The 19,856-nt window shown below is 38.1% G+C and overlaps 1 protein-coding gene across 5 annotated transcripts in view; it reads right to left on the reverse strand.

Moving 5' to 3' along the window:
* The window catches only part of pde1ca (phosphodiesterase 1C, calmodulin-dependent a), a 96,132-nt gene extending 88,071 nt beyond the window's left edge, over positions 1-8,061 (reverse strand). For all 5 annotated transcript variants that reach the window (XM_051682366.1, XM_051682365.1, XM_051682370.1 and 2 more), the window contains exons 1-2: positions 7,537-8,061; positions 1,505-1,531 (exon numbers count right to left, since the gene is read on the reverse strand). In XM_051682366.1, the coding sequence (XP_051538326.1) occupies positions 1,505-1,531; positions 7,537-7,667 (158 nt within the window). In that variant the 5' untranslated portion in view covers positions 7,668-8,061. The remainder of the gene's footprint in view (positions 1-1,504; positions 1,532-7,536) is intronic.
* Positions 8,062-19,856: the final 11,795 nt, after the last annotated feature.

The raw sequence follows: 19,856 nt of genomic DNA on the forward strand, positions 1-19,856 counted from the left end.
TTAGACAGACATTCAAAAAACAAAAAACAAAAAAAATCACTATCACTGTTCTGGTTAAAAATACAGTAACATCTAAACTGCATGAACTGCCTTTTGCCCAGATACACAATAATAATTAAAAAATTGTTTTTTAAAAATCATTATAAAGAGAGAAGAAAATGTCAAATGCTCAGATGTACAGTGATGTATACGATCTGATGTCTGAACGGCTCGTGACCTTTAACCTTGACGGACCCATAAAGCATAACTCCCCCAAGCCCTACTCAAACACACATGCACACAAAGACACATATTTCCTCCCAGCTTTACACATACTCAGTCAATCACATCTCTAGCATTACCCTGCCTAAACATCAAAGCCTGATAAACCCAGACATTCTCATACATACACACGTCAAGACACACAGCGAGAAGGCCAGAAAAGGCATCTGCTGCTGGCTGTTTATGTCTGTGTGTGTGTTTTGAGCACACACTGTCTGGATCACAGTCATTACTGGCTGGTTAGTGCTCCTTCTTTGTATTGTCTCTGGTTAATGTCAGCAGGGGATGTTTTTAGCTTGTTTTTGTGTGTGGTGTGTGGGTGTGTGTGTCACCCAAACTCAAATATGACAAACATACCCATACAGACACAGAGATAGAACACACTTTCACAAATATCAGGAGACTTTCCCTTACAAAAAAAGTACTGGTCCCATGTTACTGTAATGGTAAAATGGTAGATGGTTATTCTATTGTACTTTTTATATACCATAGAACCGAACTGCTTGCATAATCATGTAACATGGTATTTACATGGTACTCCAAGGGATTTCAAAGAATATCATGGATGGTACATGTCCAAAAAAATAATTAGATTAACATGCTATATATCCAAAAACTTGGTATTACCACGGTACATGTCCAAAAACCTATGCTATTAACATAGTATATATCCGAAAACATGGTATTACCATGGTACCATGAAAATACCAAGGTTTTTGAACACTGCCATGATGGTAATACCATAGTATTCTATGAAGTGCCTTAGAGAACAATGAAAATACTATCTTGTACGAATACGGCAATCATTCAGTACCATTGTATACATCACATTTCCACGATATTACCACCTGATACAATCACTGTACAATGGAATTATCACCATACATTTTTGTAAGGCTCCTCATATGCTAATGTCAACGGCACTTCATTCACTTGTGGTAATGAAATAAAACTGCTGTTTATTTCTTACTGACAACCAGTAATTAAACACTGCTGCCAATTTGTTCTCTCCAACACACACAACATCAGGAAAATGTGACCGGACCTATGCACAACAGATGTGGATTTGCTGACCGTAAACACAACGTGCACATCTGGTTTCAACTGAATTTTAGTAGAAAAAACCTCAGTGTAGACACATTGTTTGCAAACAGTTTTATTCACTGAGTTCAATTCCCTGCTCATGTTTCATGTTGATATAACATATTCTGTTTTAAACACCAGATGTAAGTGAATATCTTACCTCTGTGATGTCTTCTTATATTTTCGCCTGAAAAACAACAAAATATGGATGTTTTAGTTTGTTCACAACTGAAACAAACTATTTACAACAAAACAACAGTTTTACAACAAAACTACAACTACAACTTTCTCACATTGATCAGAGTAGGAACAGACCAAAAAGTAAAATTGACTATTCTGCCATAGCTCTTAAATCTAATTTATGCTTGCCTATTTTCAAACATGGTGCATAAAGACATGTCGCACTAGGTTTGATGTCAGTGAACATGTTTACATGCATACCAATATGCTGATAACCAAAAATCTGCTTATTAAAAAAATCAGACAATGCAAAAAAACTGCATTTACATCAGACATGATATCATCGGGTTATTCATTGCTTTTGACATCAAAACGCAAACAGGCATGTGCAAAACATTTGCGTACATTGGATAATCCGGAAAGAATGCTGGTAAAGGTGTTTACTTGCAATGCAAAATATGGTAATGGTCAAAAACCTACCTGTGCTGATAATTTTTTGCTTAAACCTTTTATGACCTTACCTTAGGTCAGTTAGGATCACTACTTTATTTCAAGAATGTGAAATGTCAGAATAATAGTACAGAGAATGATTTATTTCAGCTTTTATTACTTTCATCACATTCCCAGTGGGTCAGAAGTTTACATACACTTTGTTAGTATTTGGTAGCATTGCCTTTAAATTGTTTAACTTGGGTCAAATGTTTTGGGTAGCCTTCCACAAGCTTCTCACAATAAGTTGCTTTAATTTTGGCCCATTCCTCCAGACAGAACTGGTGTAACTGAGTCAGGTTTGTAGGCCTCCTTGCTCGCACACGGTTTTTCAGTTCTTCCCACAAATTTTCTATCGGATTGAGGTCAGGGCTTTGTGATGGCCACTCCAATACCTTGACTTTGTTGTATTTAAGCCATTTTGCCACAACTTTGGAGGTATGCTTGGGGTCATTGTCCATTTGGAAGACCCATTTACGACCGAGCTTTAACTTCCTGGCTGATGTCTTGAGATGTTGCTTCAATATATCCACATAATTTTCCTTCCTCATGATTCCAATCTATTTTGTGAAGTGCACCTGTCCCTCCTGCAGCAATGCACCACCACAACATGATGCTGCCACCCCCATGCTTCATGGTTGGGATGGTGTTCTTCAGCTTGCAAGCCTCACCCTTTTTCCTCCAAACATAACAATGGTCATTATGACCAAACAGTTCAATTTTTGTTTCATTAGAGCAGAGGACATTTCTCCAAAAATTAAGATCTTTGTCTCCATGTGCACTTGCAAACATGCAGCTTTTTTATGGCGGTTTTGGAGCAGTGGCTTCTTGCTTGCTGAGCAGCCTTTCAGGTTATGTTGATATAGGACTCATTTTACTGTGGATATAGATACTTGTCTACCTGTTTCCTCCAGCATCTTCACAAGGTCCTTTGCTGTTGTTCTGGGATTGATCTGCACTTTTCGCACCAAATTATGCTCATCTCTAGGAGACAGAATGCGTCTCCTTCCTGAGCGGTATGACGGCTGTGTGGTCCCATGGTGTTTATACTTGTGTACTATTGTTTGTACAGATGAACGTGGTACCCTCAGGCATTTGGAAATTGCTCCCAAGGATGAACCAGACTTGTGAAGGTCCACAATTTTTTTTCTGAGGTCTTGGCTGTTTTATTTTGATTTTCCCATGATGTCAAGCAAAGAGGCACTGATTACAGGTACACCTCCAATTCAGTACACCTTCTATCAGAAGCTAATTGTCTAAAGGCTTGACATAATTTTCTGGAATTTTCCAAGCTGCTTAAAGGCACAGTTAACTTAGTGTATGTACACTTCTGACCCACTGGAATTGTGATGTAGTCAATTAAAAGTGAAACAATCTGTCTGTAAAAAATTGTTCGAAAAATTACTCATGCCATGCACAAAGTAGATGTTCTAAATGCCTTGCCAAAACTATAGTTTGCTAATATTAAATCTGTGAAATGGTTATAAAATGAGTTTTAATGACTTCAACCTAAGTGTATGTAAACTTCTGACTTCAACTGTATGTAAACACACTCAGTGACTAATCACGACATGCCAAATTTAACAATGCACAAATAGGATTTGAGAGCTAAGGCCGAGGGTAAGATTTTCAGTGAATCATATGGATTACTTTAATAGCTTTTTTTGACATTCTGCAAAACTTCTAGTGTGCTCCATGAAAAATAAAAGAAAGTTATACAGATTTGTAATGACATGAGTGTGAGTAAATGATGACAGAATTTAAATTTTTAGGTGAACTTTCCCTTTAAGTACCAAACATGAACATTTCTGTGCAAAAGGAAAAAAATGACTCATGACAGACATCTTGTCATTTGGCCGTCTAAATCCAGTAACTATATTTAAGGGATAGTTCATGCAAAAAGGAAAAATGTTCTCATACTTTACTCACTCTTATGCCATCCCAGATGTGTTTGACTTTCTTCTTCTGCTGAACACAAACAAAGATTTTTTAGTAGAATATTTCTGCTCTATAGGTCCATCCAATGCAAGTGAATAGTCCTTTGAAGCTCCAAAAATCACATTCTGAAAGTGAAAGTGGAGATTTATAGTAAAAAAGGACTTAAATATTAATCTGTTTCGCACCTACACCTATCATTTCGCTTCTGAAGACATAAGATTAAACCATTGGAGTTGTATGAATTACTTAGATGCTGCCTTTATGTGATTTTTAGGGCTTCAAAGGTCTGGTCACTATTCACTTGCAACGTATGGACCTACAGAGCTGAAATATTCTTCTAAAAATCTCTGTTTGTGTTCAGAAGAAGAAAGAAAGTCATACACATCTTTGATGGCATGAGGGTGAGTAAACAATGAGAGAATTTCAATTTTTGGGGGAACTATCTCATTAATGCTCACTCTGCTTAGCACGTAGAAAGGAAGAGTCACCTTATTTAAAGTAGCGCTTAGTAAACTATTTTAACTGCAGCATTTCTTAAGTCATATGAAGACAGACTCTCCGATTTGTCACCATTGATATTGATGACATCACCTTCAGCAGAGCCTGAAGCAGAGAACACAATGGCTGCCATTTATGTGATGGGTGGAAAAAGCAATGATCTGATTTATAACAGACACAAGTTTAATTAGAACGTTTCAGTCTTGATTGAGATGAGGCGGGCTGGTTAGTATGTCTGCTATGGTTAACCCTTAGCGTTCTGTAATGTTATCTCTCTTTTTCTACCACTTGCTTGTTTTTATTTGTATGAAATAGTAATAGAGACGAACAGGAAATTGATATATCAATGCATGTTTCCTTGTAAAGTGTGGAGGACACTATAGCAAAAACACATAATATTTAGGTTAATTCTGACAGATTTCAAACAATTGCTTTGTGTATTTTCCTGTGTATGAAAGATTTACTGTATATCATATTCACTGAAAATTGTCTTCTATGCCATAGCTCTCAAATGTAATTTATGTTTGCACATATTCAAACTTGGTGCCTTACGATTTGATTTCAGTGAATTCTAATGGCATTGGTTCTTGCGTGTCTTGTGACCGAACATCACGCAACGCATCTGAAAATATAGAAACATGAATAAGATTTGAGAGCAACAGCAAAGGACAAGATTTTCAAAGAATAAGGACTTAAATTACAGTCTGTTCCTCACACAAAGCTATCGTATTATGAACTACTTTACGGTACATTTATGGTTACTTTTATTTTATTTTTTTTGACATTTTTGGAGCTCAACAGTCCCTGGTCACTATATGCTTTCGCTGTATGAAAAAGAGCAAGGCCAACATGTGTTCCACAGAAAAAAGGAAGTCATACTGATTTGGAACAACATGACAGTAAGTAAATGATGACAGAATTTTCATTTTTGGCTGAACTATCCCTTTTAGGAAATGTGAGTGATTGGTTTACATACAGTGTTGTGAAAATGTGCAGCAACCCTTAACCTCTGCCCTCAACTTCCTGTCGGTCAACATTCTTATATTCATCATCATCATCATCATCACTTGCCCTTTATTTTCTAAATGTTTGTCCCTGCCCAAAACGTCTCTCTCTCTCTCTCTCTCTGCACATTTGATGTCAGTTTTAGCTCTTAATGTGCAGAGCTTTTATTAAGTCCTTAAACTTTTATAGGTGTGTGTTTTTCTCTGTGACCAGTGGTGTCGACACTGGTCTCATTTCCCCTAGAGCTGCCAATTTAATTCCTAATAAGCTCAATAAATCAGGCTTAAAAGGGAAAAAAGCTGGAAACAACACAACTTTGCTTTCCTTCAGTTCAGTTCAGCACTGCCTTTTGCCCTGCTCGTGACCGGTTGCGTTATGACAATGTTGATGGCTCTTAAGATTGTTTCAGGACAAATAGCAGTTGTCTGGTTTCTCCCATCTGGGTTCAGGGACCGCAGGCTGACAGTTACTCCATTGTCAGGGCAAATGCAGTTGTCATAAATCTAGGATGAGTCCTGGAGGATATTTTTCTGTTTATAACCGGGATAAGCGTTCAAAAGCTTAATGTGGAATGACATAGCGAGGGATTAGATCAATCCCTTTAATAACAAACAATAAAATCCCGTTGTGAGAACATACACAGTCAATGTTTTCCAAATAACGTTAGAAAAAGTTATTCTTCTTATTCATTGGCAAGAAGGAAAGTTGCGGTACATACGAATGTTTCAAGCTGAGCTTCCACAGCACATGTAATGTCGTGAGACACTGAACATAAGTGTCTTCCCTCTCAGCTGTTTGCTTTTTTTCTGCTACATTATGCTCATTAGCACATTGTAAAATGTGTAAATTTGCAGTTGTTACCTTGAGGAGCTATTTCTACCTGATATGACACTTAGAAAATACTTTTGTTGATGTAACCTAATATAGTCAGGTTGATTCAGTCATATTAAATATTATTTTTGACTCAAATGAGCAATGATATATTTAAACTTGGTAGCCTGGTTTCAAATCAATCCACTTCAAATGGTGCTGAACAGAAAACACTTCTAATGGAAGATGTGGTTTAATTTGTGTCCGGGAACTGAGCCACACATGAAGAGGATGTTTGTATTGAAAGTGACCTGTTAACCCTGACCTGAATCTCACTTTCACAAATATGCCTGCATCAGATTACAACAGCAGCAACTGAAAATCGCCCTCTACAAACAAACACGGAAACTACAGTAAAAAGTAACAGTTTACTTCACAATAGCAATTTTTATTATGAAATTGTTTTATTGATAATTGTGTTATTACATAAATTAATTTATTAATTATTTTAAATGATTTAATTTTACTTTTCATATTTTTTACTCATTTATTCTTCATAATGTATCATTTTTAATGTCACAATAATAAATTGTATTATTAACATTGTGTTATTGCATAAATCTATTAATAATACATTATTTTACATTATTGAATTTTACTCTTAATATTCTTTTACACATTTATTCTTTGCAATGTTTAATTCTTAATGTCACAACAATAATACTTTTTATTATTAAACTGCATTATTAATATTGTATTATTACATTTATTTATTTTAAATTATTAATTTTTACTTGTCATATTCTTTTACTCATTTATTATTCGTAATGTATTATTCTTAATATATGTTATTTTATATTATATATTATAGACATATTTATATATTTTATGTTATATTTTATTTTGATTCACAGTTTAACCTCGCAATAATAAATTGTTTAATTTATTTATTGATAAAAATCAAATAAAAAATTCTTATTGTGTTATTTATATGGACTGAAAGTTTACCTCATTATAATTATAATAATTTTTATTATTAAATGTAAAAATAAAATTAATTACAAATTATTTAAATAATTTTCTTTTCTTTCCTTCTTTCTTTTTTTTTTTTTTTTTTTTTTTTGGCTTCATGTATTACTTGTTTGAGAACTCACAAACTGCAATTAAACACATTCTGTTTGCTTTTTTCAGTAACATTCAATAGCAGATTAATAAACATGTTGCTCACTCTTGCACACAAACACAAAACACAAAGTATGAAACTCTACTCACAGTCCTCGCAGTCTCAGCCAGATCTTCTCAATCTGCTCTGGTTGCAGATACTTCAAAGAGTTGTTCTCGAAATCCTCTATCTCTTTGGTGGGTGATTCCATGTCGAAAAAGTCAACCAGGCAAAACGACATGAACGAGTTGGTATCCGGCTAGCAGCACAGACGCAGAGGCAGTTTTTCAGCACGATCGCAACGGCAGCAGCAGAGTCTGTCACAGAGACAGCTGTAGCGCGTCCCTCATCCTGTGTCTCTCTCTCTCTCTCTCTATCAGTGGTTGTGGGCTTGTTTCACCAGCTCTGGTCAGGTGTACATAGAGAAGCGTGTATGGCAGGGCTGCAGGGGGCCGCTCTCTCCCCTCATGAATATAAGCAGAGGGAGGTAAAGGAGGAGGAGGGGAGGGGATTAAACAACCGCTGTTGATCTCTGTATCACAGTTTCAGAGAAAACCAGTGCAACAGAATGTATTATTTGGGATAAGAAGAGAGAAAGATAAAAGAAGGTGAAGAGAGAGAGAGAGAGAGAGAGAGAGAGAGAGAGAGAGAGAGAGAGAGAAAGGACAAAGAGAGGGATGAGAAGTTGAAAAAGAAGGACTTGGAGGACAAGAGGAGATAAGGACATCTCTGGAGTATAAATGATAGTGTCTGAGAGACAGACAGAGAGAGAAGGAGAGAGAGATACTTTGACTTCTATGGTGTGTCAACAGAACAGGAAGATGTGGTGATGTTTATATATTCAGGGTTCACACCCCTTTAGACTAATGAATTTCCATGTATTTTCCATGGCTTTTCCATCCGTAATTATACTAGATATGTGGCTAACACCGAACACGTCCTTTCGTTAAAAAATGCTAGATGCAGTGCCACAAACAAAGCAGAAGGTAGTACTGTATAGGTGTCTTTGAGACGAGCTTTAAAAGTTTTTTTTTAATTTAATTTAATTTTTTTACTTGATTTGCTGTCTTAAGATGCAACGCAATGGTGAAATATGTCAGTCTAGTGCAAACCTGAAACAGCGTTGACACAAAAATAGCGTTTGGTGTGAACGGCCATGTTTAACATAATTTTAAAGACATTGTATTCATGAAAACAAGAATGAAATATTTTAGACAACAAAAACGTATACTCACTATAGAAATTTCCATGACGTGCAAAGATTTTTAATCATATTCCAAGACTTTCCGGGCCATGAAATCACAGTTTTGAAATTCCCTGATATTTACACGTTTTCCATGACGGACACTTTATACTCAACGTATTATAATACTCAATTACTGTAATAATTTGTGTTACTTTAAAGAGTATATTGCACACGATCAAAGTAAAATTTAATGCGTTATAATGTGTTATAATGCAATATACTGTACATTTAAAAGTCATCGTGAAATAAAAATTTAAAACATTCTTTACTTATTAGTTATTTGTAATCTGCCATCAAAATGAAATAACTTGCTCCACCACTAAAATGACTTACATTTTGGCTGACGTCACCGAGTCCTTATTTTTCAACCCCTTCACTCCAACCACGTCATATTGAGACCACTTTTCACGAGACAATCAATACCCAATGGGTAAAACCAAGTCCCGTCCCTTTTGTCTAGTTGAATATCATGTTTCAATCACAAATACGTCACATTACAGTAAAAAGTAAAATTGGTTGCGAACACCATTTCATGTCGACTTTAAAGAAACGACGATGAATAAATAAGAATTATAATGTTTTATAATAAATCTTTCTCAGCTCTACAGATGATTTTATGATTGAAATACTCAAAAATACAATGAAACCACATCATATTCTTTATAGACAGTATCCACCAAACTATTTCCATAAGGTGACAATTATGGAAAAATAAAAAATACACTGCATTAAACCCAGATAGGACTGAGCTTAATCGCCACTGAGCATAAATCGCACAGCAAAGAAGCAGATGGTCAGTACAGAGATTGTATCTCTGACTAGAGAACGGTTATAAATGGCATTAGAAGTGGAAATACAAATGATATCATCACAACAACAAATGTAAACACAATGGAGTGGTGGAGCAGAGGGCAGAAATGGAAAACCCACACAGTTAAATTAAGACGGCATCAATATCCAACTGCGCTTTAGACTAGCACACAATTAAATGGAGCCGTTCTGTTGATAGCTCATAAAGATAAAAAATAACTGACCAGAATCCATTAGCATCCGCCACTCAACAGCACATCAGCTTTGTTAGGATTCCACTTTGATGCTGATATGGAGAGGATAATTAATAATTAAGGGTACTGAATTATTTCATCCAAGGTTATGTGTGTGTATGCGATTGTGGGCTATGAGCGTTTTTGCAGAGAGTTACAGTATATTGACCAACAACAGCCACTCTTCCAACATCAGCCCAAACGGTTCTGAGCATAGTGGCCCCATTTCCACCTGGTATTACGATGCGTTTCAGGTGATCCGATCACATGTGGTCAGGTGAGACACACCACTGTTTACACCTGGTCACTTAAATGCGTCTCCTGTGACCACTTGTGTTTGGATTTGAGGGTAGGGTCTCTGTTTCATGACGACATACATCAATCACTATGTCTGTGTGTTACTGCATTATAATAAAGCAAAACAAGTCAGAAAAGATAAAGAAAGCGTGAAAAAATGGCGTGCTGTTTCTCTAAGATGCGGTTGAAATTTAATGTAAGTACAAACGCAACATGTCAAGCAGAATTATCCGTTATTTGAGTGGATTAGCTGTATTAAAGAGCTTCAGGTGTTCGTGCTTCTCGTCTGTTCTGATATCAGACACACTAAAGAAGATCCGTGAAGCACTCGGGATTGTGTATGTATCCGCTTTTTACATTTTCTGATCGGATGGTTATTTCCTTTAAAAGCTGCTCGTAAGCGGCAAAGTTTAAACTCTTGGTTTAGTGCAGAGGTTGATTGACAGGCGAGAGGTGGCGCTTCTCTGCTGACAGGACACATACAGGACTGATTAGCATTTACATGTGATGTGGTCACATGCGTTTCTGACCACATTCATATGTGATCAAATCCTGTTTGACCCCGTTTAGATCTGTATTTAGGGCTGACCACATGTGATCGGAATGCATCTTAATACCAGGTGGAAACGGGGTCAGTGAGGAATGGTTCCAGTAGCATTTCCACTTGAGTACGGTTTGACACAGCACGATTACAAACCGTGCTTAACCATGCCCGATCGTGCTGGTGGAATGGCTTTAGTATGTGGTGACTTACGATTGTCAATTTGCCACCGCCAAGATAACTCATTTGTTTCAAGGTAGCTGGTGATTGTTCTCTATGGTGAGATTAATACTATTTAAAAAAAAAAAAAAATTGGGGGGTATTTTCATGATTTTGTGCTGTTGGTTTAACTAATATAGGACTAATCCTACTAATAGGATTTTTTTCTACACTCCTTTTTCATCAGTGAGGTAGATTATGCAAGCTAGCTCATTAAAACTCATAATATAGCATTATATTACTCGTATAAAATTTCTTTGCTAATCTGCAAACCTTTTTGTGTGTTTGTGTCCGGTGCAATAACAACAAATTACTGCATGAGTGTGTTAACATAAAAAATGGTAATAGACTGTATTTTGATGCGATTTATGAAGTGACTTTTCCCCGTGTATGTGTGTGATTGTGTACTTATCCCCTTGAAGTTTGCCGTAGAAAGTGTCCATATGCAATTTCAGTGAGAAAATTAGGTATGTTCAATAAACAGACTGTTCCACCTGACTGTTGTAACATCTACTTTTATTGCAGTTTATAATCATTTTAGTGTATGAACATGCGCGGTATCGTGTCGCATCTGGTTAGGACCCCCTCCCCCCCAGCGACCAACTCAGGTGCTGGTGCGACCATCTGTAGATTTTGGTGGCACCGGTGCGACCACTCTCAAATGTTAGTCTGGAGCCTTGCATGTACATTCATGTGCATTTTTGTAAAATTTCACTGATTACAACAAAACGTGTAATATGTAGGCCTTTCTTTCCCTATCTTTTGGGAATCAGACTTCACTGGTTGTGTTGTGTGTTTCATGCTAAAAATTCAAAAGAACCGGTTCATAATAATAATTATTTCAGAAATTGCACTACACTGGTCATGCTCTATGTTTGACATTGTAGATTCGAAAGAACCGGCTCATGAGAGTCAGTAGTTTGGGATTCGGACTACACTGGTTGCTTTGTGTGTTTCGCACTATAGGTTCAGGAGATAGGCAGCTCTGCCGCTGAAGAATGCAGCAGGAAACACTGTCAGAGTACGTCGTACCATCCGCATAGTTTGGAAAACGCATGTTAACTAAAGGAACAGTTAACGGAATCGAAACCAATGAAAATCATACAGTTCCGGTACATTACTTAAAATGGAATCCTTCCAAATTAGAATAGGTAACTCACTATGACTTTCTTCTTTCATTGCATTGTTTTTCCACACAATGAAAATGAATGGTGACTGAGTCTAACATTCTACCAAACATCTCCTTGTGTGCTCCATAGAAGAAAGAAAGTCAAACGGTTTTGAAATAAAATGAGGGTGAGTAAATTATGAAAGAATTTCCATTTTTGGGAGAACTATTCCTTTAATATAAAATAACTAAAGAGCACCATGGTGAAGGGGAGAGTGTTACAGTTACATCTAGAGTTGACAGCCAGACCTTGGCTCACGAAACCCAAATCAGAAAATAAAAACGTGAAAAACTACTGGGTCATTATATACACAACGGAAATGACTTGTGAAATGAATTATTCTTTATAAACTCAAGGGCACCACAGACCCAAAGGACACAAACGCAATGGCGGACATGACAAGCTTATTAACATCCAGTCAGCTCATGAATTATTGAGTTTTTAATCCTGCCCGCTCACAGTCGGGTCTGCACCGGGCAGGTCAGGTGACTTGTGTGTGGGGGGAGACACTCATATCGAGTAACAAGCCCCCTTAACATGACAGCCTCTGGTCTTTTAGATTTGTAGGTCAGAGAAAAAAATACTCTCCAGGGCCTCCTTTGTAAACGAATGAAAGGATAAACAAAACATGCTAATATCTTTTACAGGTGATTAATCACCCGACATGCAGTTCCTCTCGATAGACTGAAATGTCATTGGTGAGCAATACCCAAAGGGTGGTGTTTGAAAGATTAACCAAATTAAAATATGTATGCTGTTTCACCATACTATAAACTCTAGCTATTTTCTTAATGTGCCTGTAAGAGCCAACAGAGCACACGGTCTGGTTCCAGAAGTAAAAAATCCAATATTTTTTTCAATTTATGGGGAATGGGATATTAAAGCTGATGCAGTTAATTTCTGCCCCACTAGTGCCACCAAACAGAATTGCAAATTAGATTTTTTTTTTCAAAACAGGTTTCTAAAAACGCCCCCCGTCTTTTGTTGATCAAACAAACAGGTAGTCCCGCCCCCAACTCACACCAGTGGTCAAGTCAATGTTATTGTCTCTCTTGAGACAGGTCACTCAAAACAAACAGAGAAATTGATGTTCTTGCCCTTATATTATAGTGCAATGCCATAAGCGCAGGTAAGACCATGGATGGCTCCTCATTTCTGTAGTCTTTCTAAAAAATGTATTATAGAAATAATGTGTTAATTACATTAAGTTCAGTTTGATTTCACATAGCACCTTAAATTAAAAAACAATCTGCATAGAATTCAAAAGGTTTCATACACTTAGATGGTGAAAAATAACTCATATCCAATGTAAACATGAAATGCAATTAAGTAATTATGTTATATATTAATTAAATGTAATTATGTAATAAACCAACTTCAAGCATATGGATGACGATATATGTCAGTTACCACCAAAGACCATTTTTGACCCAGGAAAAAACCCTGGATAGTGCCATTTAGCATCAACTTTTGAAGTACATAAACATAGAAATCTGAAAAATAGAAAGGATTGATCTATTTAAAGGCACAGTTTGCCCAAAAGTGTTTTTCCGTGGAACACAATAGGAGAAATGTGATGCTGCTCGCTTACATACAATAAAAAAAATATATATATATCCTTATGTATTACTTAGAAGAAAGAAAGTCATAAAGTTTGGAAAAATATGAGGGTGAGTAAATAAAGACAGAAATGTCATATTTGGGTGAACTATACCTTTAAGTGATTTATGTCACTGCAGTTTTAATCCCCTCTTCCAAACACAGCCAAATAATAGTGTTGTCCGAACTGGCACCTGTCCTGACTAAGCCTGAATACTGTTTACCAGCAGTGCCATTTCCTTGCGTTCCAAACGCCGGCCTTTACAATCCCCCTCAATCTTGCTTTCATTCACTAAGTTCATTCTATTCAGTAGGGTTGCGCTCAACTGGAAAATTAGGTTTCTCCACTAAAATGAGCTCTGCCTGCCACAGACCTATCAGAGAGCCGTCAGAAAGCTCAGTCTAAAAGAGAAACGATAATCAAAAGAAAACCGAGGTGCGAGGGGCCATTTGGACGAGATGAGAATGGGACATCCACCTGTGTACAATATGCTCCCACACGCCCCGGCTAAAGATCGGAGGTGTGCAAAGGTCAAATCATCCATAAGTCAGGAGAAGCATCGGGGACAGCTAATGTCAGGAGAGACAATCATGCTGCGTCTCGCACCCTCACACGTAATGAGTTCATTCAGAGGAGACAAACCTCGGCCTGCTGTGTTACACATGAATTTACTCCAGAGAGAGTGGAGAATGGAAAAATGAAAAGAGACAGACAGAAAGAAAAAAATTAAGGGAGAAATGAATCAAAACAAGTTACTATACATATCTATATTTACGTGGCTTATTGTACGTGTCACAGCATTTTGCTTTCATACTAATCACGAGTAGAAGGACTGATTATCAGTTTATAAACACTTACTTTTCACCCTGTTCCAACCAATGCTATCTTATGACATCAACACACTTTTACTATAGTGCATGACTTTTAAGGCAATGCATTTTAGGGCTCCAGACTGCAACTTAACGGTCTTAACGTGACTAAATTTAGTAAGAGGTCGCTCTGTTGCAACTAGAAAATTGCCCTACTCTTATTTATTTAGCACTGCCACTTACACAAAAATGGGGTGAGCGCAACACTGAACTTGCTCTGCGCTTGCACTGTTCAGTGGTAAACACAGCGCAAATTGCACAACCCATTTGAAATAACACAGAATTATCTGTAATACACATGGGAACCTTAAAGGCTCCGTGTTGAAGTTAGTTGAAACCATATTAAACAGACCTGACATTGTAAACAGCAAAGGAAAGGTAAACAGGAAAAACATTGTGCCATGCAAAACAGTCATTAAAAGACTTTTTTAATCCACACATCACTACCCTTACTAAAACTGACTTTGCAGATAACGTAGTAACACTAACTGTAGAAACACTAGTGTTTTGGCAGAAATATTGTATACATTTACAGTATAATTGTGGGAGGGTCTTTTTCCCTCCCGCAATACTCCTTCTGTGGCTCCTGAGGGACCGCATGAGTTAGGCATGTAAGGCCGGGATGTAGAGCACGGAGAATCTGAGGAGGATTTGTTGCTGGCACAAGCCTTGTGTGCCTCCCCGTCTCCATTTCAAGTGTCTTAGCCCACTGAATTCGCCTGTGACGATCTGCACCCCACAATTGGCGTGCATGGTACAATCACACATGTCGGTTACAATGAAGATGGAGACGGTATATCGCTCGCGGCATCTGAAAGTTAGGCCTCATCTCACTTAGCCAATGAGTTTGTTGGAATAAACCCCTGCAGGGAGGAAAACCGTACAGAAGTCTCTTACGCCGAGCCAACGCAGGTTCTCTCTCAGGCGGTCAAAAGGTTTCAACTCCGAGTGAGCCCACACGTCGAGAATCTCCAACTTGAGTGGCCCACTCTGAGTGCCCCTGGCTTAGGCCTTGGCCCAAGCATAAAATTGTGATCTCTGGTCCTCTTCCCAGCTGAAAACCTCCTTTTGGGCAAGGAAAGCATTTGAGAACCATGAAGCGGGGCCCAGAGCTTACAGAACTGTTCGCTCTGGCTCCGAAGAGTTTCCCTCACTCCCCACTTGCAGAAATAAAGAAGATGTTCACAACACTGTTACTTTTTGTGCTGTTGTTGGCTCCATGCCACTGCCTAGCTGCACGTACTGATCCAGACAGACAACACTGCTGTTGTGGCTCACATAAACAGCTAGGGGGGGAGTGCGGACGCATCCAACGTTGAACCTGGCGTGCCAGCTTCTCTTCTGGTGCGAAAAGCATCTCCTGTCAATGTGTCCGATGCACGTCCACGACCACCTGAACTGCGGCGCAAACTTGCGCTTGCGTTAGGGGATCAGCCAGAAAGACTGTTCAGAGGATTTGGGAGGTACAGTATTTGGGGAAGCTGTTTGGACCTGTTTGCCTTTCCGGAGACCACGCACTTCCTCTGGTACTCCATGACTAAGGCTCCGCTGGGCTTGAAAGCGCTAGCTCACAAATGGCCAGCGAAACGCAAGTATACATTCCTTCCCATTTGTGTGCTACACCAATTGTTGTGCAAAATTCGGGAGGACAGGGAAACCGTGCTGTTGGTTGCGCCGGAGTGGCCCAAACACCCTTGGTTCCCGGAGCTGGTAGAGCTGACTTTTACTATTTTCACTGGTGGACGATAAAATGGGTGAAAAAAAAAACATCAAAATTGAAAAAGGGGCTCCATATCTAGAGACCGTTTTCAGTTTCCTAACATCATTGTTTTTAAAAGTGTGCGGTAATGGGGCCTAACGTCATCATTTTCCAAAGTGTACAGTAATGGAGAATATTTTTAGCTACATTTTCAGTGGAGAAAAACACTGTTCTAGTGTGGATGAGAGACATACACGTAGCTAAATGAATGCGTTTTCAAATGTATTAGTGTGGACGTGCCCTTTCAACCTGGGCCAGAAAGCAGCCACCTAGCAACAACCCAGAACACCCTAGCAACCACATAGAGTAGCAACACCCTGGTAACCACCCTAGTTTTAATTAGAAAATTTGCATTTTTCCATTAAAAACTGTAAAAATAATCATAAAATTACACCACTTATTATTAACATTTTTAACAACAACAAAAAAAATTCCATATTTTTCCAAGTCATTTTTATCTTTAAAATGTCATATGATGCCAACATGCGTTCCAATAACTGAAAACAAGAACCTGTTTAAAAAATATGACGAAAATTCCAGCAGGATTGCCTGTGATAATCCTATTTGGAGAATGTAAAGGTGAACATGTCTGTCATAGAGTAAAGTCACCTTTTAGTAAATTGGAATAATGAATACGACTGACACTCCAATCTATGAGGGTCACGCTGAATCAGTTCTCTTTAGTCGCACATTTTTTAGATAAGACGTATGGAGGAGCAGCCCTGTCAATCGTAATGTCTTACCCTCTACAAAAACAACATAAGATCAGACTGGTCTTTTCCAATCACTGATTCAAAGGTGGTTCCATGGTACACACAGTCTCCTCGCCCTTTTAATTAATGCCTCACACACACCTCATCATTCATGACATTTACACAAATACAAACTCACATACAATCCCAAAAATTCCATTATCTCATTGTGTTTCTCTTCTTTAGTTCTTTATTTTAGTCATTCTTTAAAGATGAAATGTGTAATTTCTGAAGCCCGCCACTAGTGTCATCCATCAGAATTGCAAAAACAATTACTGTTTTCAAATGGGTTTCCAGCACACTCCTCTGATCTGTCACTGGCCAGTCAATCAGATTGTCCCGCCCTGAACTCATGCCATTGGTTGAGCAAATGTTGCAGTGTTGGGCTGGTTGAGAACAAACAGAGCACTATTTTGATACACCACAGGACCACATATAAATTTTTTAGGGAAATCAACTAACGAATGACTTACATATTTGTCTCTGTATAATAAGCTTGCACAGGAGAAAGTATTTTAAAGACCCAATGAAATCAAAATCAATGTTTTGTGTTTAGTTAGGAATGCACCGATTTATTGTCAACAATATTTATAGGCCAATTACTGACCAAATTGAAACCATCGACATATAGGTCATATGCATGAAAACGCAGGATATGAACCTGCGCTCGTTATTCAAATTTACGGGGACTTTGACATCGAAGACATAATTCACACTTCACTTTTAAATTCTTTCTCTGGAATGTCTTATGAAAAGGGGTGGAGCTTAACCATGCCACATCTTGACATTTCATCATGTCATGCTCAGATAGGCTTGTTCCCATCTGGGGCGCCTTCTCACCTGCAACCCATCACCTTACCCAACAAATGTGTCTTCCCAAGCACCCCGAGTGCACAATAACACATTGATAGAACATTAAGGATTCAATGGAGCGCAGTTTATGGGGGGTATTTATAGCAGACAGAGCCTGGTGCTGACGTCAGGTCTAATGCCATACAGTCTTCCCCCCTCCCTCCCATCCTCTCACTGGGTGATTAATGAGGAGTTGATCACTATACAAAACATCACAGTCCACCGGAGTCTTCCTGTTTAACACAGCCAGTCGCACCAGCACACAGCTGAGTCCAAAATACCACACTGTTCCATCAGTCACTTCCCTGTCGTTCCCTTTCATGCAGTTTCTGACGTCCATGTGAAATTTGTTCGGGATACACTGGGATTGTAATGGACTCTGAAGATTTACTAGATTGCTGTAGAAGTAGGGTTTATGGCATGGAGAAATGGACAAATCTGCATCTCAGGACTTTGGACAGTAAACATAAAAATAAAAAAATAAAATACTTTTTGTCTTAACATATGGGGTATGTTCTCACAATGGAACCTCTCATTAAAGAGCAAAACCAAAACCGTTATTAGTACTGAATGTAGCCCCCAAAAAATGAAAATTCTGCCATCATTTACTCACCCTCATGTTGCATAAAACCCATATGACTTTCTTTCGTGGAAAACAAAAGGAAATGTGAGGCAGAATGTTAGTTTCAGTCACCATTCACTTTTATATTAAGGACAAAAGACACATATTCTGTTGTGTGTTCCATGGAATCAAGTCAGTCATATGGTTTTGGAACCTCATGAAGTTGAGTAAATGACGACATAATTTAAATTTTTGTGTGAACCTTCCATTTTAAGTGCTGTCCCTTTTTTTGGACAAACTCATCATTTCTCTCACATGTGTGAAAAGTAGACACACTCACTGAGCACTTTATTAGGAACACTAATGTGCCCGATGTGGTCTTCTGCCTGTTGTAGCCTATCCTCCTCAAGGTTCAACATGTTGGGCATTCTGAGATGCTATTCTGCTCACTACAATTGTACAGAATGGTTATCTGAGTTATCGTAGCCTTTCTGTCAGCTCCAACCAGTCTGGCCATTCTCCATTGACCTCCTTCATCAACAAGGCGTTTCCTGCCACAGAACTGGATGTTTTTTTGGTTTTTGAAACCATTCTGAATAAACTCTAGAATCCCAGGAGATCAGCAGTTACAGAAATGCTCAAACCAGCCCGTCTGGCACCAACAATCATGCCACGGTCGAAATCACTGAGATCACCTTTTTCCCTCATTCTGATGGTTGATGTGAACATTAACTGAAGCTCCTGACCCGTATCTGCATGATTTATACATTGCACTGCTGCCACACGATTGGCTGATTAGGTAATCGCATAAATAAGTAGGTGTACAGGTGTTCCTGATAAAGTGCTCAGTGAGTGTATTTTCACATGGTCAAGAAATATTTTCAAGTCAATCTCATATAATCACCAAACAATCTGAAAGGGTCATGAAGAAATATTTTGAATTTAAACCTCACTCTGACAAATATATGGAAAACCGTTCCACCAGGCAACTCTGATAATGCCACCTTTTATATAGTAATCATTGGCAATTTCTTCCTGCACTCATTTTCTATCTCCTTCTCTCTATTTCACTCTGTCATAGACCTCTAAACTGATGCCATAGCACTCTGCAAATGTAAAACTCTATAAAACGGGGCAAAAATGTGAGCCAGAAACAGACTACTGATCACAGTCAGATTTCAAAATCAGATGAAATGGCAGTGCAGCCATCCACCCCGTTCTAGGTTCTGCCTGAAAGAGGAGATGCCATAGGAAAGAAAAATATTTCAATATGAACTAAAAAAATGTATCATCAAATTCTTCCAAGACCAAATTATGTGATGCTATCCACATTAATTTATTAGCTCTATACTCAACAACTGTCTAAATTTGTCTATTTCTATTTCTCCAAAGGAAGTTTAGGAGACACTTAAATGAAGCATAACTGAGAGTCTACTGAGCTATGAAAGAGCAACCTCTGAACATTGAAACTGTCCTCTGGGATGGATGGATTAGCCCCTCTGTTACACCACAAGATATAAT

The sequence above is a fragment of the Myxocyprinus asiaticus genome, chromosome 41 (genome assembly GCF_019703515.2).
Source record: "Myxocyprinus asiaticus isolate MX2 ecotype Aquarium Trade chromosome 41, UBuf_Myxa_2, whole genome shotgun sequence".
NCBI lineage: Eukaryota > Metazoa > Chordata > Actinopteri > Cypriniformes > Catostomidae > Myxocyprinus > Myxocyprinus asiaticus.